Here is a 27,222-nt window from a genome sequence, read left to right on the forward strand (position 1 = left end):
GGATATTGGTGATATTTGTTTGCAGACAGATCTGGGACATCAGTTAATACTGAAAGATGTGCGACATATTCCTGATTTGCGTCTAAACTTGATATCAGGTGATGCATTGGACAAAGATGGATTCAAACATTACCTTGGTAGTGGATAATGGAAGCTCAGTAAGGGATCAATGATTGTAGCAAAAGGGAAGTCATGGCACTCCTTATACAGAACCCATGTGAAGATACTCAAGAATGGGTTGAATGCAGTACAAGCTGAAAGCTCTTTAAATTTGTGGCATCAACGTCTCGGCCACATGAGTGAGAAAGGGTTACGAATTCTAGTGAGGAAGCTTCACATCCCCTCAACCAAAGATGAGGTTCTGGATCTATGCGACTACTGCCCATTTGGTAAACAACACAGAGTCTCTTTTAGTCAAACATCAGAAAGGAAACAGAATGTGTTGGACTTGGTTTATTCTGATGTGTGTGGTCCTTTTGAGGAGGAGTCATTGGGTGGCAATCGATATTTTCTAACATTTATTGATGATGCATCTAGAAAGGTGTGGGTTTATTTCATGAGAACGAAAGACCAGGTATTTAATTACTTTTAAGAGTTCCATGTCATGGTAGAAAGATAGACAGACAATAAGCTGAAATGTCTTCGCTCTAATAACGGGGGAGAGTATATTTCCAAGGAGTTTAAAGCATATTGTGTAAAATATGGAATTCGACATGAGAAAACAGTGCCTGGAACTCCACAACACAATGGTGTGGCTGAGAGAATAAATCACACCATTGTAGAAAAGGTGAGATGCATGCTGAAGATGACAAAGTTGCCAAAACAATTTTGGGCAGAAGTAGTTCGCACAACTTGTTATCTCATAAACAGGTCACCCTCTGTTCCTTTAAAGTTTGAAATACCAGAAAGTGTATGGTCTAAGAAGAATATTTCATACTCGCATCTAAGGGTGTTTGGATGCAAAACATATGTGCATATTTCAAAGGAGCAAAGATCCAAGTTGGATGATAAAACAATTCCATGTATTTTCCTTGGGTATGGAAATGGGGAATTTGGGTACAGATTATGGGACCCAGAAAAGAAGAAAATTGTTAGATGCAGAGATGTTGTGTTCTTCGAGGGTCAAAATGGGATAAATCCAGAAATCATTGAGAAGTCAGAGTGAGTTGATGAGTCCATAGAACTCATACCAATTCCTTCACATGTAAAGTCAACAGTAACCGATGAAGATGAACATAATGAAGAAGTCACTGAGGAAACCTCTAACATGAATGGTAGTAATGATGATGAGACTGTTTATGATATTCCTGAGCAGGGGGTGCAACATCATCAAGAGGAGCCAGAAGAGCCCCCATTAAGAAGGTCTGAGAGAGAGCACCAACCTTCTAAAAGGTACCCTTCTTCAGAGTATATTCTATTGACAAAAGAAGGAGAGCCAAAATGTTTTCAGGAGGCACAAGTTCATAAAGACAAAGTTAAGTGGCAGAATGCAATGAAAGATGAGATGAAGTCATTGCAAGAAATGGGCACATATGAGCTGGTGGAACTTCCTAAGGGCCGAAAGGCATTGAGAAACAAATGGGTGTTCAAGCTAAAGAGAGATGAAAATGGAGAAATTATGAAGTATAAAGCTCGACTTGTTGTAAAGGGTTTTGGACAGAAACAGGGCATCGACTTTGAGGATATTTTCTCACCAGTGGTAAAGATGACTTCCATTCGTACAATGTTAGGTCTAGTAACTAACTTAGACCTTGAGCTTGAGAAACTTGATGTAAAAACTGCATTTTTTCATGGTAACTTGGAAGAAGAGATCTACACGGTGCAACTAGAGGGATTTGAAGTGAAAGAAAAAGAGAACACGGTTTGCAAATTGAAGAAGAGTCTATACGGTTTGAAACAAGCTCCGAGACAGTGGTATAAGAAATTTGACTCTTTTATGATGAGTCATGGGTACCAGAGAACCAAGGCAGATCCGTGTGTTTACTTCAAAAGATTTTCTAATGGAAAGTTTATGATCCTTTTACTTTATGTTGATGATATGTTGATTGTAGGACATAATGCTGAAAAACAATAATGTTGAAGAAGGAGATGTCCAAGACATTTGATATGAAGGACATGGGCCAAGCACGTCAGATATTGGGAATGCAGATTACTCGTGACAGAAAGGCTAAGAGACTTTGGTTGTCACAAGAGAAGTACATTGAAAGGGTGCTTGAAAGATTCAACATGTAATGAGCAAAGGAAGTAAGTTGTCCACTTCCTAGCCATTTTAAATTGAGCAAGAAGATGTGTCCATCAATAGAGAAAGAAAATGATGAAATGTCAAGTGTTTCATACTCCTTAGTTGTAGGGAGTTTGATGTATGCAATGGTTTGCACTAGGCCAGATATAGCGCATGCAGTCGGTGTGGTAAATAGGTTCCTCTCTAATCCAGGAAAACAACATTGGGAAGCAGTGAAGTGGATTCTTAGATATCTAAGAGGCACTTCCAATTTGTGTTTGAGTTTTGGAAATGGTGAAGCTTTGTTAAAAGGTTACACAAATGCTGATATGGCTGGAGATCTAGATCACAAAAAATACACTTCGGGTTATGTGTTTACTTTTGTAGGGGGAGCCGTGTCATGGAAATCCAAGTTGCAGAAATGTGTGGCTTTATCAACAACAGAAGCAGAATACATTGCAGCAGCTGAAGCTGGTAAGGAGTTATTATAGATGATTAAATTTCTCCTAGAGCTTGGTATGCAACAAGAAGATGCAATTGTTTTCTGTGATAGCCAGAGTGCCATAGATTTGAGCAAAAATGCTACATATCATTCCATAACTAAGCATATTGATGTGAGGTTTCATTGGTTAAGAGATGTAATAGAAAACAAGTAGATGAAGTTGAAGAAAATCCACACGGATAAAAACTCGTCAGACATGTTTACAAAGATTGTTCCAAAAGACAAGCTCGAGCTCTATTGTCGGCTTGTCGGCATGAATACCAAATGATGACTTGAAGATCGGTGTACCTCTCTCTTTGGGCTAGAGGGGGAGATTGTTAGGCCTTTGGGTCCAGCCCAATTAGACATTTAATAAAACAAGTCAAAACCTAAGAATGCTGCTCATTCTATCACTTCTAGAGAGAGAAGACATTCTGCAAAAGAGAAGAAACAGATGAGAAGAAACAGAGGAAGAAGAAGAAAAGGAGAAGTAGATCTCTTACATTTTCACCTTCAGGTTTCAATCTCTTGTTGTCTTATATCTAGACTAGCTTAAGTCTGAATGAAATTGGTTTTCTCTGTTTGTATACCTCAACTTTGGGTTTAAAGTTGAGAAAAACATTTGTATCTGTTTCTTGCTTATAGTGAAATTTGCTGGTTGGCCCCGTGGTTTTTTACCCTCCAGGTTGAAAGCGTTTTCCACGTAAATCTGGTGTTGTTTTGTTATGTGCTTGATCTTCTGTTTTAGACTTGGATAACATGTGCATTTACCCATCTCACATTGCTAGATTACAGTATAAAAGTAATCTTCATTTCAAAATTCCCAACAGACGCAATTGCGTGACGCAACCAACATGAGAGCCCATCAACACCTGCATTCAACGAGTCTAGGCGAATCAATGTCGTTCTATAAACGAAATAAACACTAACCTTCATCTATAAACGAAATAAACACAAAATATTGATCTATAAACGAAAATAGTGGAAATTTTTATCTTTGGCCGTCGTCGTTCGCTGTTGGAGCTTCGCAGTTCGCCGTTGGAAGTTCTTCACCGTTCTTCGCCGTTGAATATAGTGTAATGGTGTTCTTCGACGTTGTGTTCTTTGCTTCGCCGATGAAAAGAAGAGAAAGTCTTCTCCGCCATTAGGATTTAGAGCGGAGAAGACCGAGAAGAGAGAGAAAATGAAGCAACAAATGAAAAAAAGAAGGGTTTTATATTGTTTCGGTTGCAAGACGCAATTGGAGTTGCGTCTCGCGAAAGGGTAAAATTGTCCAAAAAATTAAAAGGTGTCACCATCGTTTTTTATTTTAAGCGCCGGTCAAAAAGTCAAATAACCCAATCTTTAGGGTCATTTGTTCAAATTTCCCCTCTCATAGGTTTCTACATCCCCAAAACACGTCGAATTTGCATTTAAATAGAGGAAGAAAAAACATTTATACCAAATTAAAGATTTCTAAAATCTGTTATGACCGAGTTTTGTTGGAGTTGTGAAGAAAAAGAACGCCGTTTTCTTTTTCTCGGTTGGGCGCTCGATCGGATCCTCCAACCTATTTTTTTAATACTTCTAGCGGTCAAAATACCTACAAAACAAAAAAGAAAATATTAATCATAAAATCAATTATTTCAAAATTAATTATAATTAATATATATATATATATATTATTTTATAAAGACTTAATAGGGTTTGATAACTTAATTTATTACTTAATTTAATATATAAAAGACTTATTTAATATAAGTATATTTAATAATACATATTTATAATCAATTATTTAAATTAATATATAAGAAAATTAGTTAAAAATATAAAACTAAAATACAAAGCTTATTTTAAAAGTTATAAAAAATGCTAAATATATATTACATATTATATAATATACTTTCTCATTTCTTCTCTCATATTCTCTCCCATCTTCTTCTTCTCTCTATTGTTTAACCTAATGGCAGCCTAAACTTTTCACCTTCTTCAAATGGCGAGTCTTCATCTTTATCAACTTGTTTGTCTCTTCTGGTGCGTCTTCTCTCTCCTTTTCTCTTACGATTCTTATATCTCTATTTCGATTTCGAAACAAATTAGATTGCTTCAGAAACTTTAGATTCACGTATTATTGAGCAAGAAACAAAAAAAGAAGAAGCAGTAATGAAGCTATGAGCAGTAGTGAGAAAGAAATATGAATGCCTTTGCATTATCTTCTTCGCTTTTCATTGTGCATTTCTCACATTATGGTTTTTCATTTGTGCAATTAAGTTTGTAAATAGTATATATTTATCATATCTATTTCATAGTTTGTCGCCTGTTAATTAGTTTCGAAAGAAGAATCTGAATCAGAAATCATTTGCTGGTGAATTTTCTCTCAATGGTCGTCTGACTTGGGGATCTAACATGGAGAGTTGTATCTGAATTAGATTGACCTGCAATCAAATGAGGTCTGCAAGGTGTTTGACATAATGCCTAATATATCATTTAAGGTTAAACTTGTGATAAAAAAGAAAGTAGTGAATTCATAGTTGCTTTGTGAAAATACTCTTTTGTAAAATGGTGTTCTGATGATTTAGTTTTCTAGATTCGGACGAACATGAATCACATGAATCGCCAAATAACTTGACCAATTTTTGTTTAGTTTCATGTATTTTAGTAGCAATTGTTATCAGTTGTTTGTCGAGTTCAATGGTTGGGTCTTTGTATTTGCGCAGAAAAAACATACCTTCTTGAACTTCAATTCCTTGTCAATAATTTATTCTAATTCTCACATTATCTCTTTCTGCAGGAATTGTGTATGTCCTATAGTTGAAATTTCATTTGCTTCTGCTTGTATGACTCAATTCTTTTCTCTAATGTTGTTTGAATAGGTCTCAAGTAAAAAGTTGAATTATATAGCTGAAAGTTCTTGTTCCTCTATCCAACCATTTAGAGCAGGTATGTGTTTTTTTGTTGTAAGGTTGTTGAGTTAATTAAAAGACTTAACTAAATCTTTAATTATTCAAATATTATTCTTTAGCACAATTATAATTGCTTTCATTTAAATGTTTGTCAAAATGAACTTATTAGATAACAAAATTCTATTCTTTTCACCTTTTATTGATATTGTTCTTATTTTTGACCGATGGAGACCATCTCCAACCCACAAACCCATTCTCAAACCAAAAATCTCAAACCAAAAATATAGTAAATGTCATTTTAAAAAGTAATTCATTTCTAACCTAAAAACACATCTCCAAACTCAAAAGAATATTATTAGAATATTCTTTTTTATACTAACTTTTTAACTTTATTAGTATTATCTATATATTTATCAATTTTATATATTTAACCCTAATCTTTTCTCATTCATTTTATAAAATTAAAATAAAATTAATTATATATCAATAATTCATTCACAAGAAATTAATTCAATAATACTTTTATATAAACAAACATATTCTATTAAAACAAACATTATTAATAAAAAAAAACACTTGGTACATGTGCACATAACACAACCAATTAATCAATACTCGGAATTAGTGTACTCTTCAAACATATGATCGATTAATGCATTACGAAGTTCATTGTGTGCATCTTTATTTTTTATTTTTTCGTACTAAGATATAAAATCTTGAAATTGAGTATTTTCATCTATCACTATCTCGATTTTTGGTGAATACGTTTTCATTGTGATTTTGACACGTGTATTAAGGTCACGTTCATCCTTAACAATCATATTATGCAAAATTATGCACATAGTCATTATATCATGCAACACTTATTTTTTCCAATATCGTACTGATCCTGCTCTAATGAAAAAATGTGACTGAAGAACTCCGAATGTACGTTTAACGTCTTTTTTTATATGTTTCTTGTTTCATTACAAAATATTTTTTCTTCTAACTATGTGGCTCATGAATTGTTTGCACAAGAGTAGATCATTTTGGATATATTATCAGCTAAATAATAATCCATGTTATATTTCTTTTCATTGAATTACATAATGAACTGGAGGAGAAATACCTTGAGTTAGATCCGAGAACAAATGAGATATCTCTAACATGTTTATATCATTGTTGGTGCCTAACAAATCGAATGCACGTTTAACGTCTTTTCCATATGTTTTTTGTTTCATTGCAAAGTATTTTTTTTCTAACCACGTGGCTCATGAATTGTTTACACAAGAGTAAACCATTTTGGATATATGCTATCAGTTAAATAATAACTCATGTTACATTCTTTTCCTTGAATTACACAATAAGCTGAAGGAGAAATACAATGAGTTAGATCCAAGAACAAATAAGATGACTCTAACACGTTTATATCATTGTTGGTGCTTGGCAAACCAAAATATGCATGTCATATCAAAAGATAATCTATTACAACTTCGAGAATGATGGTAGACTTTCCACTATGGCCTGCCTATTTTCCCAACCACGTAGTTGGACAATTTTCTCACCTTCAATGTATACAATCTAAATGTATACAATCTAAACTGCCTAATATTCTAAGACATTCACGTTGATGGCCAATATTACAAGTTTAGAAATGTCATTTGTTGTTGGCCTTCTAAGATAACGTTTGCTAAATATCTCAACCACAGTGCGACATAATTTTTTTATACTTTCAATTACAATAGACTCTCCAATTTTAATATACTCATTTGTGACATCTGCTGGAGCACCATATGTCAACATACGAAAAAGTGTTGTTATTTTTTGTATGGGAGATAATCCAAGTCTGTCTGCATTGTTCGATCGTTGTTGGAAGTAGCGATCATGATCTTTAATTGCGTCAACAATTTGAAGGAACAATGAGTGAGATATTCGATATCTCCAACGAAACATGGTCTCATTATACACTGGATTATCTAAAAAATAATCATTGTACAACCTATGATCAACATTTTCATTCACTATTGATGACAATATGTCGAGGAACTGAACAATGATGTAGTACTTGTTGGTTTTGTTGTTCAAGAAGTTGTTGGATGATCATGTCGTTATTATTGTAAAGACGACATAAAATTTGTTGTCTTTGATGAATAGCGTTTATGATCAATATATTATCATCATTTGAAGAAGAAGATGAATCACTAACGTTGAAATTCATTATGGAGACTTGTAGTAATGTAGTTCTAGATAGTAGAAAATATATGTGATAAGTTAGGAATGACTTAACAATATAATGAAAATATGCTATGTATTTATAGTAGTGTAATTGCAATAGGATGGTAATATAATTATTTATAATTCAAATTGGTGAAGAAATTGGACCAAATTTTCATTGTGTGGTCATTTTCAATTTAGTGTGGTGGAAAAAACGAGACCAACTTTACAGTGTGTGGTCACTTCCAATTTAAGATGTTGGAAAAACAAGATTGACTATTTAGTGTGTGACCATTTCCAATTGATTTGAGTGTAAAAATGAGACCAACTTTTTAGTGTGTGGTCATTTCCAATTAAGAATGGTGAAAAAATGGGACCAACTTTTCAATGTATGGTCATTTCAAATTATTTTGAGAAGAGAAATGTGACCAAATTTTTAGTGTGGTTATTTCCAATTGAGGATGCTGGAAAAACGGGATAAACTTTTCATTGTGTGGTCATTTTCAATTAATTTGAGTGAAGATAAATATGATCAACTTTTTAGTGTATGGTTATTTCTAATTAATTTGAGTGGAGAAATAAGACCAATTTTTCAATGTGTGGCCATTTCTAATTCAGGATGATAGAAAAACGAGATCAACTTTTCAGTGTGTGGTCATTTTTAATTAATTTGACTGAAGAAATATGACTAATTTTTCAGTATATGGTCATTTTCAATTAATTTGAGTGAAAAAACGAGACTAATTTTTCAGTGTAGGGTCATTTTTAATTAATTTAAGTGGAAAAATGAGACTAACTTTTGTGTGGTCATTTCCAATTAAGAATGGTGAAAAACGGGACCAACTTTTCAGTGTGTGGTTATTTCCAATTAATTTGAGTGGAAAAATATGACCAATTTTTCTGTGTATGATCATTTCTAATTTATTTGAGTGGAGAAATAAGATCAACTTTTAAGTGTACATCAATTTCCACATAATTTGAGTGGAGAAATGGAACAAACTTTGATAGTGTGGTTATTTTCAATTAATTTGAGTGGTAAAGTGAGACCAAATTTTGAATGTATGATCATTTCTAATTAATTTGAGTGGAGAAATATGACAAACTTTTTAGTGTATGATCGTTTTCAATTAATTTGAGTGGAGAAATGAGATAAACTTCTTAGTGTGGTCATTTCCAATTTAGAATGATGAAAAAACAGGACCAGCTTTTCAGTGTGTGTTTATTTTTAATTAATTTGAGTGGAGAAATATGACCAATTTTTCTGTGTATGGTCATTTACAATTAATTTGAGTGGAGAAATAAGATCAACTTTTAAGTGTACGGTAATTTTCACATAATTTGAGTGGAGAAATGGGACAAACTTTATATTGTGTGATTATTTTTAATTAATTTGAGTGGAGAAGTGAGACCAACTTTTTAATGTATGGTCATTTCTAATTAATTTGAGTGGAGAAATGAGACAAACTTCTTAGTGTGTGGTCATTTCCAATTTAGAATGATGTAAAAACGGGACCAACTTTTTAGTGTGTGTTCATTTTTAATTAATTTGAGTGGAGAAATAGGGCCAACTTTTTTTGTGTATAGTCATTTACAATTAATTTGAGTGGAGAAATATGACAAACTTTTTAGTATATAGTCATTTTCAATTAATTTGAGTAGAGAAACGAGACCAAATTTCAAATGTGGTCATTTTCAATTAATTTGAGTGAAGAAAATGTGACCAACATTACAATGTGTGGTTATTTCCAATTCAGTGTAATAAGTATGGTAAGCGCTAGAATTTTACCTATATATTGACATGGAGGGTAACATATAATTCACTACATCTTACAATTTTAATTTAATCGAATACATATTTACCTACATCTGTTGTTAAAAATGTTTGTCCGATTAGCAGCTTATAACCTAAATGAGGATGTCTTCTTATGTCGGGTTTATATCGAAATTTTTAAAGACCCAATTATTGGAATTAATCATATAAATGATTGATTATGGTCTCATATTGAAGAAGATTTTATTAGAGAAAGATTGGAGTATTTGGAGATTCGTACTAAAATATCTATGCAAGCCCGACTGGACACTATCCAAAAAGTAGCAAAGAGACTTCGTAAATACATAAAATAATTGAGAATATGCATCAAAGCGGTACTTCAATTGAAGATATTGTGAGTATTAACATATTAGGTGAAATTCTAACACTTACGATACTTATTACACTCAATTAAAATAACCACACACTATAAAGTTGGTCTCATTCTTTCGCTCAAATTAATTGGAAATGATTATACATTGAAAAGTTGGTCTCATTTTTTCACTCAAATTAATTGGAAATGACCATACACTGAAAAATTGGTCATATTTTTGCACTCAAATTAATTAGAAATAACCACACAAAAAAGTTGATCATATTTCTCCACTCAAATTAATTGGAAATGATCACATACTGAAATTCTAACACTTATCATACTTATTACACTGAATAGAAAATGATCACACACTGTAAAGTTGTTCTCATTTTTTTCACTCAAATTAATTGGAAATAACCATACACTAAAAAGTTGGTATCATTTTTTCACTTAAATTAATTGGAAATGACCATATACTAAAATTTTTGTCATATTTCTCTACTCAAATTAATTGGAAATGACCACACTATAAAACTGGTCTCATTTTTCCACTCGAATTAATTGTAAATGATTATACACTAAAAAGTTGGTCTTGTTTTTTCACTTAAATTAATTGGAAATGACTACATACTGAAAAGTTGGTTTTAATTTATTCACTCAAATTAGTTGGAAATGACCATACACAAAAAAATTGGTCTAATTTCTCCACTCAAATTAATTGAAAATGATCATACACTAAAAATGTCGATCGTAGGTTGTACAATGATTATTTTTTCACTCAAATTAATTGGAAATGACCATACACTAAAAAGTTGGTCTCATTTTTTCACTTAAATTAATTGGAAATTACCATACACTGAAAAGTTGGTCATATTTCTTCACTCAAATTAATTGGAAATGACCACGCTGTAAAGCTGATCTCATTTCTCCACTCGAATTAATTGGAATTGACTATACACTAAAAAGTTGCTCTCATTTCTCAACTCAAATTAATTAGAAATGACCATGTACTGAAAAGTTGGTCTTATTTCTCCATTCAAATTAATTGGAAATGACCATACACAAAAAAGTTGGTCTTATTTCTCAATTCAAATTAATTGGAATGATCATACACTGAAAATGTCGATCGTAGGTTATACAATGATTATTTTTCAGATAATCCAGTGTATAAAAAGACCATGTTTCGTTGGAGATATCGAATGTTTTGCTCATTGTTTTTTCGAAATGTTGACGCTGTCAAAGATTATGATCGCTACTTCCAACAACGATCAGAAAATGCAGGCATAATTGAATTATCTCCAATACAAAAATAACGACAGTTTTCCGTGTGTTGGCATATGATCCTTCAATAGATGCCACATATGAGTGTTATAATTGTAGAGTACTGCAATTGATAGTATGAAAAAATTATGTCGCGCAAACGCTATCTTAGAAGGTCAACAACAAATGACATTTCTAGACTTTAAAATATTGGTCAGCAGTGTGGATTTCTTGAAATGTTAGGCAGTTTAGATTTTATGTATTTGAGGTGAAAAAAATGTCCAACCGCGTGGGTGGGCCAATACGCATGTCGTAGTGGAAAGTTTATTATAATTCTTGAAACTATAATAGATTATGATATTTGGATATGACATGCATATTTTGGTTTGCAGGCATCAATGTTAGAGTCATCTCATCTATTCTCGAATCTAACTCAAGGAATTTCTCCTTCAGTTCATTATGTAATTCAAGGAAAAGAATATAACATGAACTATTATTTAGTTGTTAACATATATCCAAAATGGTTTACTCTTGTGCAAACAATTTAGCCACGTGGTCGGAAGAAAAAAATATTTTGCAATGAAACAAGAAACATATAGAAAAGACGTTAAACGTGCATTCAGAGTTCTTCAATCACATTTTCCTATTATAGCAGGACCGATACAATATTGGAGAAAAGAAGTGTTGCATGATATAATGACTACGTGCATAATATGATTGTTGAGGATGAACGTGACCTTAATGCACATATTAAAATTGAAATGAAAACGCATTCGCTAGACGTCAATTTGGTGATAGATGAAAATACTCGATTTCAAGATTTCATATATCGGTATGGAAAAATAAGAAATAAATATGCACACATTGAACTTTGTAATGTATTAATCGATCATCTGTGGGAAGAGTACATTAATTTCAAGAATTGATATATTGTATATGTTATGTGCACGTGTATCAAATGTTTTTATTAATAATGTTTGTCTTAATAGAATATGTTTGTTTATTTAAAAGTATTATTGAATTATTTTGTTGTGTATGAATTATTGATATATAATTAATTTTATTAAATGAATGAGAAAAGATTGAAATTAAATATATAAAGTTGATAAATATATAGATCATATTAATAAGGTTAAAAAGTTAGTATAAAAAATGAATATTTTAAGAATATTTTTTTTTAGTTTGAAAATGAGTTTTTGGTTGAAGATTAATGTTTGATGTGATATTTATTATATTTTGAATTTGAGAATGAATGTGTAGATAGGAGACATTGTAAAGTAATGATTTACTGTCTTATTTGATTGCTTATTTGTTCTACAACCTTATTTGTTTTATATATATTTGACCAAAACAATATCTCAATTATCTTTTGTGGGAATAGAAAACAAAAATCACCAATTATTGGAAATTAGTGAGTACTAATTTATTATTATAATTAAGAGAATATATAATATTCATGTTTACTATAAATAAAAGAAAGTCATTGAAAATGAGTAAATACTAAATTAGTAGAACTCTTTTGGTGCATATTGATACTATACTATTTATTTTAAGGAGTACACTGTAAACTATTAAATTTTAATCTATCTTTGTTAAGAGTAATAATTTGAAATCTTTAACAAACTTCTTTAAAATTGAGTTTTTGCTTTTTGGAACGCGCGAGGTCTTTAGATATAAATTTCTTTTGAGTTATTGCTTACTTTATTAGAGACTTATTTTCTTAATTATTTATTATTAATACAATTGATAAGTATCTTATATTGTATATATAATATCTTTTGATTTATTGCTTACTTTATTAGAGACTTATTTTCTTAATTAGTTATTATTAATACAATTGATAAGTATCTTATATTGTATTTGTATCTATTCATTTATAGGTAACTGTTACACATAAAATGGTTGATAATATATACTAGAGAACAAATTGAAAAGGTTGATAATATATATTATTATATAGAGAACAAATTGAAAAGATCTTAAACTTTGAAGAAGAAATAATTTTAAAAAATGTTCATGTAGAAATGACTTATATTGAATAAAAAATAATTAACAAATGCATGGAATTACTTGAAAAATAAATACTGTATTTGATAGAAAAAATAATTTATGAAACTGGAAAAATATATTAACGTGAGTTAATATATTATAAATACAGGTGGCCTTACTTTTGAATAGTAAGGAAAAATATATTAACGTGAGTTATGTGATTTCTAATTGTTTATGTGAAAAAAATATACATCCTCCAAGGTAGTTCAGTGATAAGAGACTAAAATGTCACTGTTTCGATTCCATCTGAAAACGAAAAAAAACGTTTGGGGTCCTTTTATGAAAGGACTACCACCATATCTTCCAAAGAAGACCTAAGTAGTCATGTATCTCCTGCTAATCGAACTTTCAAAGTACAAACGACGAAAGACAAACAAAGATGAGCGTATTGATGATCAAATATTTGAATAAACCAAACTTAGAAGAATGTTTCAAAGTTTTTGATGACATGTTTGATATGAATGATCCCTTATACTCTATTGTACTCTAATGTATGTGTAATTCTTTGTGACACTAAAACAAACCGAGAATTAGTGGATGTTCGCTAGTAAGAACAATTTTAAAGTTAGAAAATAATGAATTCTTGGGTAGGAAATAAGATGAGTAATAAATTTAAATTGGTTAGGTATGTAATTTTTTTTGTTTAATTTAAAATTTAAAAAATTGTTTGTTAGTTTAATTGGATTATTTATGTTTATGTATATACATGTGAGTATTATATTAACAATAAAAAAGATTAAAAATAATAATAATTGAATTTTAAAAATTTATTAATATAACTACAATAACATATTTATTATTATTATATACTTATATACTATAGGGATGAATTCCTTCTTCTATCTTAAACGACAACAATAGTGGATATTCTTACCCTAAGATTTTGAGTTTAAGCTTGTCAGACCTCAAGTTCTGAACAATTGGTGGATATTCTCATTCTAAGATTTTGAGTTCGAGCCTGTCAGTCTAAGATTCTGAGTTTGAGCCCGTCAGACGTTAAATTTTGCCGGTTTTGTCCAATTTTATTTTATTTTATTTTATTTTATAATATAGGATGAGATTTTCAATCTTTTACTTTTTAAAATTGATTTATTGTTTTAAATAGAGTTAAAAAGCTTGGAGCTGTTGATGAAGAAAAAGACTTTTCATTTGATTCTCTCTCCTATGCTTCGCCCAATACTTTTGCGCCGTCCAATTCCCGGAATCTTCAAGTTTGGCCGAAGTATCTCCGCTTCCACATCCTATTTTTCTGAGGACGACGACGATGATCTTCCGTTTTCACCCATCTCCGCACCTCTGCAAAGAAACAAGGATAAGTGCAAAAAGAAGAAGAAGAATAAGAAGACAAACGAGGTGGTGAAGACCAAAGATAACCAGGGAAATGCGTTTCCATTGAAATCAGATTTACCCTTTGATTTCCGGTACTCGTATTCAGAGACTAATCCCTCTATCCAGCCAATTGGGTTCCGCGAGCCCCCAAGATTCTCTCCTTTCGGACCGGGAAGACTGGACCGCATATGGACCGGCACTTGTGCTCCAGCCGATCAAGAAGTTGATTTGGGGAAGCTACAGCAGGAGAAGCGAAATGCAATTCTTGGAGAGCCTCTCACGGAAGAAGAGGCGGCGGAACTTGTCGAACAGTATCGTCACAGTGACTGCGGCCGGCAGATTAATTTGGGTATGTTCTGTCATTTTTATATATACATTCTGATCCAAATTATTGAAGTTAATTAATAATGTTAAAAGGGAAAGGAGGGGTTACTCATAACATGATTGATGACATCCATAACCATTGGAAAAGAGCTGAAGCTGTGAGGATCAAGTGTCTTGGAGTGCCTACACTTGACATGGACAATGTTTGCCAACACCTTGAGGTTCATTTAACAAATCCTACATTTTGATTGATTCATCCACCCTTCTTTATTTTGATGAAAAATCTCGGGTTTTTGGTTCTGATTGCAGGAAAAATCTAGTGGGAAAGTATTCTACCGCCATATAAACATCCTTCTTCTATATAGGGGAAGAAATTATGATCCTGATAAAAGACCTGTCATTCCATTGATGTTATGGAAACCACGGCCACCTATATATCCAAGGCTTGTGAAGAATGTTGCTGATGGTCTCACTTTTGAAGAAACTAAAGAAATGAGGAACAGAGGATTGAATTCTTCTCCTCTGATGAAACTTTGTAAGCTGAAGAAATATATGGCAACTAATTTTATCTCTTCTTTTTTTTATCTCTCTTTAATATGACATTAGGTGTTTCTGGTTGTAGCTAGGAATGGTGTTTATGTGAATGTTGTGGACAGAGTTAGGGAGGCTTTTCAAACTGAAGAAGTCGTGAGGCTAGACTGCTCTCATGTCGGTTTAAGTGATTGTAAGCAAATTGGTGTCAAATTAAGGGTATATTATTCTTTATAACATCTTTTTCCTTCATGAGAATATTGTATGGTTGGCTCAATGAAGATTTAGATATTAAACCTGATTTTTATTGTATTTTGTTCTAGGATTTAGTACCATGTGTGCCTATCTTGTTTAAGGATGAGCAGATAATACTTTGGAGAGGAAAGAATGATGAAGAACCAGATTGTACAACACTCACAGATCCTATGAGTCTGAACTGTAATCTTATTTAAGTTGCTGAATTCTCAACCGATGGCGTTTCCAAGTTTGTGTTTGAGTTGTCATATGTTTCAAGTTGCTGAAATCTGATTGTTGAGAATTTGTTGAGAGTGATGGGTGATTTTTGAAATGACATTGAAGCGGGAAGGACTAAAGCTGCATGAATGGCTTTACCCGTATCATATCTCATGTAGCCTTTCCTTATTCGTAATCTGAGTGGCGCTCATATAATGTTGGATGAGGTTAGTTTTTATCATTTTTTATTATATCTTTTACATTGTTTTCCAATTTTGTAGAATGAAGAACAAGATATGATAATTATTTTGGTAATTGAAATGTAGGAATACAATTCAATGTTGGTTGATTGTGGCTTGATAACTGGTGGAATTTTTCCAAATCGGCCAAAAGATATACATACAGTTAGAGCAAGTTGGGGATGTCATGTAAAAGTGGAACCAACTTAAAACAATGATATACTACTTTGTTTTTGATAAAAAAAAATAAAAAAAATTCTCCTAGTGATCCTTTGACTTGTAGCATATATGGGTGACAGTTGTTCATTGTAGTTACTTTTCTGATGATTCAATCTCTATGGTGATAATTATGGAGACATGATAGTGTATGTATCTTTCTTTTAGAGAAATTTATATACTAATTAATCAGATTTTGTTGTTGTTGACTGACTCACTATTGATAAAATAAAACTAGCATAGTTTGGCTTATAAAATTTTGTTTGTGAAAATTTGTTTAATTTACTACTTTTTTAAAGGGGATGTAAAATATATACAAAATAGATAATTGTTTGTAAAATAGTATCTGTTATTTTGTGGATACATGTTAAGTTTTTTTTATTAGTTCTGTACTAAGTAGTTTAGGAGTTCTATATTAGGAAAATTTAGATAAATGAGTTAATCTGTTTTAAAATAAATAATCAAAGAAAAGAGTGTAGGATTCAACCAGTAAAGGATTTGTGATTTTATTAGGTATTTAGATTGTCAAATTCAATATAGATAAAAAAAAAAAAATTGAAACCTATTTTAATGAGTATAAATTGTATTGGTGTAATTGGTATGTTTCTTTTAAGTTTAAGTAGTCAAGGTAAATATAAATTGATTTTTCAGTTTTTTTAAATTTATATTTTATTATTTTATTATTGTTTCAGTTTTTATTTAATAATATTAAACTTATATTTTATCCTACAATAATATTATAAATTAAAAATAATAAATATTGATGAACTATTTAAAATATAGTATTAACTAAATTATGTATTTATTATATTTTATGAAGTATAAACCTTGGTTCAATTTCATCTCAACGTCAAGAGGTACTTCGTCTAGAATGTATGTGATGAAATTTAGTCACGTTTTCTAACAAAGTCAGAAATTATTCTAAGTCATCAAGATGATTTCTAACCAAAAACTCCTATATCAATTCTATAAGCATTTTTATTAAAATATAAATGATCAAAACCAAGTTTAAATTTTTTTCCCAAACAATTTCTTAATTCACAAGTCATGACTACGTATGAACCTGATCTCTCATGTTATAAAAGTACATAAGTAGTCTATCACTAAGTTCAGTCCCAATAAAATTCAAACTGAAAATCCATTCGCCATCATCATAACTAAAAAATTCTAAAAAATCAAACAACACTTAAACACGAAACTACGTTCGGGCCTAATTTTTCTTTTTATAAGAATATGTAGACAGTCTGTCACAGGTTTGGTCCCAATAAATTAAAAACAACAAAACCTTTATATCAACACTATGAACATTTTTATTAAAACAAAAATGGTTTCAAAAACAAAAAATACATCCCCAACAAAAGCTTAAGTCAATTGCAACCTCAATAGAAACTTAAGTCAAACAATTCATCCCATCAAAGTTTAAGTCAATTGCAACTTTAAAAGAAAATTAAATCACATTATATCCCCCAACATAACGGAACTACGTTCGGACATGATTTATGCTTTTATGAGAATACGTAGGCAGCTTGTCGTGGGCTCAGTCCCTATAAACCTAAAAATACAAAACGTCTATATCAATAGGTGCATTTTTATTAAAATAAAAATGATTCAAAACAAAACGCATTTTAGTCATGATTTTAAGGAAGGATGATAACTCTTAAACCTTATGGTGTGAAAAGACAAAGCGTCGAATGAATATTCAAGAAACAAGTAAGGTTGCGGGAAAAGACATCTTCCCATTCAATGTCTCCAAACGAGTTGATACAACCTTGTGAGTTTCAAGTAATGTGCTTTTCAAATGAATCTATTTCAATCCCGACGTAAGCTTAAACTATTGATGTTTAAGAAGGAGATTGTAAAAGAAAAATTCCCAAACTTGAAACCATGTTGTCAACGGAGGTGGTGTCTCGTGTCCGACAAAGGTCATGTGCAAGAACCTAAGACCTCAAACGAAAAAAATTCAAGTCAAGGCGAAAATTATCACTTGTGTTTATCTTAACTCTTGTCGGTTTGCGAAAAAAAAGAACAAAGTGTTTGAGTCTATCAGATATACCCTATTTATCAAGAAAAGAGTCCAATAAAAAAAATACTTACAAAGGTTGAGATTTTGAAATCACCGTTTGTTGTTCATTTAGACCATTGTCTAATTTACAAACGTAAGAACAATAACTTATCGATTATATCTGATATACCTCGAGTATAGAGAAGAGCGCAAATGCCTTAGGATCAAAATCAAGATGATCTCTGAATTTGAGAAGTGAGAATTAACCTCATGCTGAATGGTTCAAGGATTAAGCGTAATCTGAACCTCAAAACGATGTTCGAGCAAATAAATCCCTCGAATCGATGACATTGATCTCGAAGAACATCAGTTGCATATTGTCTATTCTTGACACATTCTATAGAAGGATGTACATAATCGATTCATGAATATGTTTCAATCTAACATAGTAAGACGTTGAAAGTGGAAAAGACGCTAACACTTAGAAAGTTAAAAGGGTCTGACTCCTGAATTAAATGATATCACATTAATATAATCGTTAAACTGAGGGAGTGATGTTCATTCATATCCGAACATTTTTCTAAACTGAGGATCCATGTTCATTCATATCCGAACATTTCGCTAAACTGAGTAGCGACGTTCATTCATATCTTAACATTTCGTTAAATTGAGCAGGGATGCTCATTCACGTCTGTACATTTTGCTAAACTGAGTGATGTTCATTCACATCCAAACATTTTGCTAAACTAAGGAGCAATGTTCATTCGCATCCGAATATTTTTTTTAAGAGCGATGTTATTCACACGACATCTTGAAGAATAACCACATATCAAACTTGTGGTTGTAGAGTCCTTACGTGAGTATTTCGAGAGGTACATCAGGTTTGTTTTCATAATCCGAAATAAACTATAAATTTTGAATTTCCGAATGTAGTGCCTATTTCTTAAGCTTGGACATGCATTTTTCTAAACTGAGTCATTTCTAAAATCTTTGTCCAAGAGAGACATTATTTAGACACTCATTTTCACTCCCTAATTTTATACTTTATCTTTTTAATAAATTTCGAGCATATTGTCATTCAAAATTAATATACAAGTTAATTACACAAATTATTAAACGAGCAATCATTTTTGGAGTAACTGTAATTCTAAGGATAATTGGTTTCAAATTTTAATAAGGTAAGGTGATAATTAGTTTAAGTCGAAATATTTATGCTATTACTATACTTAGTTTATTCAATGTATTTTTTTAGTTAGAAATTATTTTAAGTAAAAATAAATAAAACGTTTTTTTAGTTTTAATTAGTTTTTAATTACATTAGTTAAATTAATTAAATAGTTAGAATTATTTAAAATAAAACTAATCTTTAAAGGGTACAAGACTAAGTCTTTTTCTTTTTAATTTTTATAAGTTAGTTAATTAATTATTTTTTAGAAAGTTAATTAATTATTAATTTTTAAAAGTAGTTATATTAGTTTGTTAGAAGTTAGTTATGAGTTAGTTGTGATTGATTTTACCATTATTAATGACTTGACAATATCTATCATGTAGGAATCTTGAAAACCGAAAGGGAAGCTATAAGCAACTAAGGACCAGAGGACTGCCTGTTAGCCCAACCGAGGATGACTGAAGGACCAACCTAGCGTCCGACTGAGAGGTCGACTGAGAAATGAAGAAATGCTAAGAGAGTGCAATTCAACTTTCAGTCAAAGTCAATTTCAAGGTCAAGTCAAAGTAAGAGCATGGATCCGACCTAACCAGTTACTCGACAGAAGGTCTGACCGAGAGCGACTAGGTCCGACCGAGGATCCAACTAAAAGATGAAATGGATCCTCCTATAAGCATCCAAACTGTGGGACATGAAGAAGGAGGGGATGACTTGCCTTGAATTCAAAATGGTTAAGTCATAAGGTCAAAACCAAGGAATCTGATACAGACAAAAATCTGAAGGCTGATCCTGTGGAAGGGAAGAAGCCACTTGAAAATTAAAAGTTGCTAAGATTAGGACATCTGTTAGTCCAAAATATTAATTAAGTCCTTTATGTTTCTTATGTTTTTCAGCCAATCTGTTAGGCCTTGTCATCACTTTTATTTCCTAACAATTTATGTTAAAATATTCAGTCCTTCCAGATAAAAGGATCTGATATTCTAAATTGTTTACTTACGTATTTTGGAATTGAAGAGCACTAGCTCAACAACTTTCTTCTCATCTTTTTCTTGGTATCATTTCTTATCTCATCTCCTTCCTTGATCTTTCTTGAAAAACCCTAAATATTCTCTTCGTTGTATCAATTGGTATTAGAGCTCACCTTCCTGTTCGGCCATGGTGGAAACACGACAACAGGCGGATAACGAATTTTACGTTCAGCAGTGGAAGATATAACTAAAACCTTGGAGGAGCAACGCAAATGGATGGAATCGAATGAAAATCGCAGTCAGTTGAGGCTGGATTCCCTAGAGCAGAGGATCGAAGCAATGTTCATGAGAAATGGAGATACGGCTGAATCCTCTCGTACGAATAACCCTAGGGAGAGAGCTTACATACCTCCCACACGATTAACGAAGGTTGACTTCCCGAAATTCGATGGAGCTGACGTAGAAGGATGGCTGATTTCTGCCGAATAATTCTTCAGAGTGAATCACACTGCTGATATAACCAAAGTCGAAATCGCACCTATTCATTTCCAAGGCGACGCAAGGCTCTGGTATGGTTCTTACATCCAATCTCGAAGTCAAACAATATCTCTAACTTGGGACGTTCTTCGTTCTGATCTTCTCCAACAGTTTGGACCCTCGATCTGTGAAAGTCCCATTAATTAGTTGATGAATCTGAAACAAACAGGCTCTATTAAGGATTATAATCTGAAATACATGGCTATATCACAGAAACTCATTAACTTGCCATATGAATATGTAATTGAGTGTTATCTCAGTGGTATACATGAAGAGATTTTTAACACTGTTAGACTACTCAAACCTGATTCCCTAAACTTAGCAATGGCTATAGCTAAAGTCCAGGAAGCTACTTTTAAATCTCTACTTAAAAGAGGTCACCTATATAACTTCAGCCCACCTATACTGCCTAAACCAAATCAATCTAAACCTATCTGGTCAGTTTATGCTAAATCACCTTATTCTAACTATTCATATTCATCTCCCTTTCCTCAAAATCCTCGACAGAAACATTTACAACAAATGGATCCAAAAATTCTTGACGAAAGACGTAGAAAGGGTTTATGCTACACTTGTGATGAGAAGTTTGATTCAAATCATAAATGTAAAGCTAAACTATTCATGATCAACTTAGCTGAATTAGAAGATGTCTCAGAATATTTCTTACCTGAACCTGTTGACTCTTCACTTCCACCTTCCCAGCCACCTTTTAATGATGAACCTTCCATCTCGATCCATGCTCTTGACGGTTCAAAGAATTATCAAACCCTTTGTATATCTGGCAAGGTTGGGAAGCTGTCCATTACAATTTTAATTGATACTGGAAGCACCCATAACTTCATTAACAGCCGGATTATGAATAATATTAATCATGCAGCCCAACAAACATCAGTTTTACCTATTAAGGTGGCCGATGATTCTAATATTTTCAGCCATGCTTATTGTAAAGATTTGTTGTGGACAATGGGGGGTTGGAATTCAAAGCTGATATGCGAGTGCTTACGATGTCTACATATGACATGGTCTTGGGTATTGAATGGCTAATTACTCTAGGGCCATCAGAGTGGGATTTTGATAAACTCACTATTTCTTTTTGTAAACAGGGAAAGAATTACCTTCTTCAGGGAATGGACTAGATGCAAATTAATATCATGGAGGGTGATCAACTTTCCAAGATCTTGATGAAAGGAGTGCAATCAACCTTGGTTCAATTGCAAAACTGTGAGGAACACCAAGGCCACTTCTTTTCTCTTACAGCCCAAGAGCCACATAACACTGGTGAATAGCTTGAACAGATTCTAAAATAGTTTGAAGATCTGTTCCAAGAGCCGAAGGAATTACCACCACCAAGAGGGCATGATCACCAGATTCTTTTGAAAGAAGGAACAATGTCTATTTGTTTAAGACCTTACAGATATCCTGCCCTACAAAAAATAGAAATTAAAAAGATGGTAGAGCAAATGTTAGAAAAGGGCGTTATTCAACCAAGCCACAACGCATTTGCAGCTCCAGTGGTCTTAGTGAGAAAGAAAGATTTAACTTGGAGACTATGTATCGATTACCGGAAGTTAAATGCAACAACCGGTAAAGATAAATTTCCAATACCGGTGATTGAAGAACTTCTTGAAGAGCTCCATGGGTCAAAAAAAATCTTCTCCAAATTGGATCTCCGAGCTGGATATCATTAAATAAAAAAGAAATAGACTGATTATCATAAAACGACATTTCGAACGCATGAAGGACTGTATGAGTTTCTTGTTATGCCTTTTGGCCTAACCAACGCACCTTCAACTTTTCAAAGTCTGATGAACTTGATCTTCAAGCCGTATCTAAGGCAATTCGTTCTGGTTTTCTTTGATGATATTCTGATTTATAGCAAGTCTTGGAGTGATCATCTTCAGCACCTTCGAATGGTCTTAGAAGTTCTGCGAACAAACACTTTATTTGTTAATAAAGGAAAATGTGAATTTGGTTGTCTACAGATCACATACCTGGGTCATATTATTAACAGTGAGGGTGTAGCAGCAGATCCCCACAAATTGGAGGCCATGAGTTCTTGGCCTGTCCCCAATTCGATCAAACAACTCAGAGGGTTTTTGGGGTTGACGGGCTACTACCGGAGATTTATTAAGGGTTATGGTATGATTGCTAAACCAATGACAGAATTATTAAAAAAGGGTAAGTTTCATTGGTCTGAAAGGGACAATTCGACTTTCAATCAGTTGAAACTAGCTTTATCAACACCCCCCATTTTAGCCTTACTAGACTTTAGTTAGCCATTCGTGGTGGAAACGGATGCAAGCAATGTGGGAATTGGCGCGGTTCTAGTCCAAAACAATCGACCAGTTGCATATATTAGTAGGGCACTTCAAGCTGCTAACAACCCTTCATCCACATACGAACGAGAGCTCTTAGCATTGACATTTTCTATGGAAAAGTGGTGCCCTTGCCTGCGATATTCACTATTTATAGTTAAAACAGATCATGAATCTTTGAAACACCTTCTGGAGTAGAGAGTTCAGACACCAGCCTAGGAAAAATGGCTCTATAAACTAGTTGGACACGACTTCACAGTTTAGTACAAAAAGGTAAAGAGAATGTCGTTGCTGATGCCCTGCCACAAAGAGAACCGATGGTGCAGTTGTTGGTTAATTAGATGTTCGCAGCGGAATAATTTATAGATCTAATCTAAACATATAATCATATGATCATGCATAATTGATAGAATCATGATATATAGTTTATATAAATATACCTTTGATGCGTGAACCGGATCAGATCTGGTAGTAATGAATAGTCGAGAGCCCCACGTGTTGCTCCTCTACTTGGTCCACACGAGCCCGACTAGATCTCTTTACTTTCGACTGCTAGGACGAAAAAGACAAAAAGGAAGCAATCCAATTGCTAGATTAAAAGATGATTTCTTCTTCTTAGAGTTCTCACCGTAATATAGCAAAAGCCGTTTTAAAAGAGGAACAATTCTCTCTCTATTTACTTCCGTTTTCTTGCAAATAAGTGAATCCTTTTGTATTAAATAAAATTCCATAATTAATCATTAATTATATATTATTTTATTTCACAAATAAATAATATTTTTTATTATTAATAATATCTAATATGTATTAATTATATATTATTTTATTTCACAATCTTAACTCCATAATAAACCATTAATTATATATTATTTTATTTCACAAATAAATAATATTTCTTATTATTAATAATATCTAATATGTATTAATTATATATTATTTTATTTCACAAATAAATAATATTTCTTATTATTAATAATATCTAATATGTATTAATAATTAACCATCTTTCTCGTTTATCTAGTCGGTCAACTCTAAGTGTGTGACCTCATAGGACCCGATTATAATAGTTATAGGTTTAACCCCATTAATCGTAGTTGGCTTCTAGCAAAGCACTACGACTCCTAAAATAATCGGATTAAATTATATCTGTTAATTTGTCCTATCCTAGTTTAGTCATTGCACATTAAATTAAAGGACACAATTCCTTCAGCAATGTGCCGGGCTCTCGGTCTATCACTCACCAATACTGAAACATCTTAATGATGTTTGGGCTACTAACCCTAATATGGTGAAGCTTATAAGTGAATTAAAAGAAAATGAGGATGCCCATCCAGGGTATACCTTCATCAATGGCAGTTTAAGGAAAGAAGGGAAGTTGGTTGTAAGGTTTGATCCAGAACTCCGATCGATCATCATTGCATCAATGCACTCCGCTCCTAATGGTGGTCACTCGGGATCCCTAGCTACAACAAAAAATACAGTTAGCATATTTCTGGCCTGGGCTAAGTCGTGATGTACGGGAATTCATCAAAATCTGCGATATATGTCAAAAGAACAAAGGTGAGACCTTCGCGCCAAAAGGCCTTCTCCAACCTCTGCCCATACCGAATAATTTCTGGCAATCAATCTCTATGGATTTTATTGAACACCTACTAGTCTCGGGTGGAAAAACAGTGATACTAGTTGTGGTGGATAGATTATCCAAGATGGGGCATTTTATTGCCCTTAGTCATCCATTCACAACACGCAAAGTAGCTGAAGTCTTCATCGATAATATCTTTAAACTTCATGGTATGCCACTATCTATAGTTAGTGATAGAGATAAAGTATTTTTAAGTCCTTTTGGCATGAGTTTCTTAAACTACAAGGGGTACATCAAGCTCTCTCCACAGCTTATCACCCTCAAACCGACGGTCAAACTGAAGTAGTAAATCAGTGCATTGGTACATACCTGAGATGTATGGCTGGTCAACAACCTCATCATTGGCATCGTTGGTTGTCTTTGACAGAATGGTGGTACAATACGAACCATCACTCTTCTACACATGTCTCTCCATTTGAAGCGATTTATGGTTATGCTCCTCCAATGCAAACTCCTTATTTAGAAGGGGATTCAAGAGTTAAAAAGTTAATAAAACCTTCTTAGATCGAGAGGCAACCCTGAAATTGTTGAAATTTCACATACTTAGAGCCCAAAATCGAATGAAACAACAACATGATAAACATCGAACTGAAGCATCATTTCAAATTGAGGATTGAGTCTTAGTAAAGTTGCAACCTTACCGTCAGTTATCAATTCGGGGAAATCACCACAAGCTGCAAGCCAAATTCTTTGGGCCATACCGAGTATTGGCAAAAATAGGAGAAGTCGCTTATCGTCTGGAGTTACCATCTGATGCTCGAATTCACAATATCTTCCATATTTCGCAGCTCAAGTAGTATAGGGGTACGCCTACTTCAATTGAGGAAATTCCAAAGGTAAAATCTTGTGACCTGACTCCTGAAACGATTCTGGAAGAACGAAATATTGGATCAGGTAAAAACCTAACTAAACAGATGCTAATTAAATGGTAGAATCAAATTAGCGATGAGAATACTTGGGAAGATGAAGATGCTCTGGGTTTACGATATCCCAACTTGCTGCTCGACTGAGGCCAAAAGAGAAGACGTTCAGTTCGATTTCGCCGAGGTCGTCGAAATGCTGGAGGAGTGACTCTTGATACAGACAAAAATCTGAAGGCTGATCCTGTGGAGTAGAAGAAGCCACCTGGAAATTAAAAGTTGCTAAGATTAGGACATCTGTTAATCCAAAATATTAATTAAGTCCTTTATGTTTCTTATGTTTTTCAGCCAATCTGTTAGGTCTTGTCATCACTGTTATTTCCTAACAAATTCTGTTAGAATATTCAGTCCTTCCAGATAAAAGGATCTGATATTCTAAATTGTTTACTTACGTATTTTAGAATTGAAGAGCACTAGTTCAACAACTTTCTTCTCATCTTCTTCTTGGTATCATTTCTTATCTCATCTCCTTCCTTGATCTTCCTTGAAAAACCCTAAATATTCTCTTCGTTGTATCCCGACTAGAGGACTGACTGTTAGCCCGACCGAGGATGACTGAAGGGCCAACCTAGCGTCCGACTGAGGGGTCGACTGAGAAATGAAGAAATGCTAAGAAAGTGAAATTCAACTTTTAGTCAAGGTCAATTTCAAGGTCAAGTCAAAGTAAAAGCATGGATCCAATCAAGGGACCTAACCAGTTACCCGACAGAAGGTCTGACCGAGAGCGACTAGGTCCGACTGAGAGTGACTAGGTCCGACCGAGGATCCAACTAAAAGATGAAATGGATCCTCCTAAAAGCATCCAAACCTTGGGACATGAAGAAGGAGGGGATGACTTGCCTTGAATTCAAAATGGTTAAGTCATAAAGTCAAAACCAAGGAATCCTGAATTCTTATTGCTCATTAAGTTCCATGACACTTTATTTTGGTGATGTATAAAGAGGAGAGTCAATATATTTTCCAAAGACCAAGAGTTTTATCTAATTTGCCACATAGGTTACTTAGAGAAAATATCGTGACTAGGTAAGTTAGTTGTAGATGGGCTTGAGCCTTAGGGGTTTCCTTAGCCTCTACTATAAATACCCCTAGATCACCAAACATTCAAAAACAGAGTTTTAATCATTATCCATGCCCCTAGACTGTCCATATAACTCTACATCATAAACCTAAAGTCGCATCCTTTTCCATTAATATAGAAAACCAAGCTAGGTAAGCTTGGTCCATTAATTAGTTTAATTCTTCTAATTCCACGCTTATTCAACTTATTTAAATACGCTAGGTAAGTTTGATTTAGCTTATATACCGCTTAATTTATTTATTTTTTATATTTATTTTTTATATTTATAATATTATATATGTAAGGTTA

General features: G+C 32.9%; 1 protein-coding gene across 3 annotated transcripts; it reads left to right on the forward strand.

Moving 5' to 3' along the window:
- Positions 1 to 14,323: 14,323 nt before the first annotated feature.
- Positions 14,324 to 16,493, forward strand: LOC124945530 (CRS2-associated factor 2, mitochondrial). Of its 3 annotated transcripts, XR_007099989.1 has the most exons (7): positions 14,324 to 14,890; positions 14,959 to 15,086; positions 15,175 to 15,400; positions 15,488 to 15,615; positions 15,720 to 15,880; positions 15,979 to 16,076; positions 16,176 to 16,493. XR_007099989.1 is itself a non-coding variant. In XM_047485985.1 (5 exons), the coding sequence occupies exons 1-5, from the start codon at positions 14,341 to 14,343 to the stop codon at positions 15,846 to 15,848; spliced, it is 1,161 nt and encodes a 386-aa protein (XP_047341941.1). In that variant the 5' UTR covers positions 14,324 to 14,340; the 3' UTR covers positions 15,849 to 16,184. The 3 variants fall into 3 exon arrangements, 1 of the variants encoding a protein (XP_047341941.1); XR_007099988.1 differs by having other exon boundaries at positions 15,720 to 16,076; XM_047485985.1 differs by having other exon boundaries at positions 15,720 to 16,184.
- The last annotated feature ends 10,729 nt before the right edge of the window (positions 16,494 to 27,222 follow it).

The sequence above is a fragment of the Impatiens glandulifera genome, chromosome 7 (genome assembly GCF_907164915.1).
Source record: "Impatiens glandulifera chromosome 7, dImpGla2.1, whole genome shotgun sequence".
Lineage (NCBI taxonomy): Eukaryota > Viridiplantae > Streptophyta > Magnoliopsida > Ericales > Balsaminaceae > Impatiens > Impatiens glandulifera.

Bases quoted from the DNA above. Each gene is read 5' to 3' on its own strand.
- LOC124945530 (XM_047485985.1), top strand. From the start codon at position 14,341: ATGAAGAAAAAGACTTTTCATTTGATTCTCTCTCCTATGCTTCGCCCA. The intron at 14,891-14,958 runs GTATGTTCTGTC...TAATGTTAAAAG, and splicing joins CGGCCGGCAGATTAATTTGG to GGAAAGGAGGGGTTACTCAT. The intron at 15,087-15,174 runs GTTCATTTAACA...TTCTGATTGCAG, and splicing joins ATGTTTGCCAACACCTTGAG to GAAAAATCTAGTGGGAAAGT.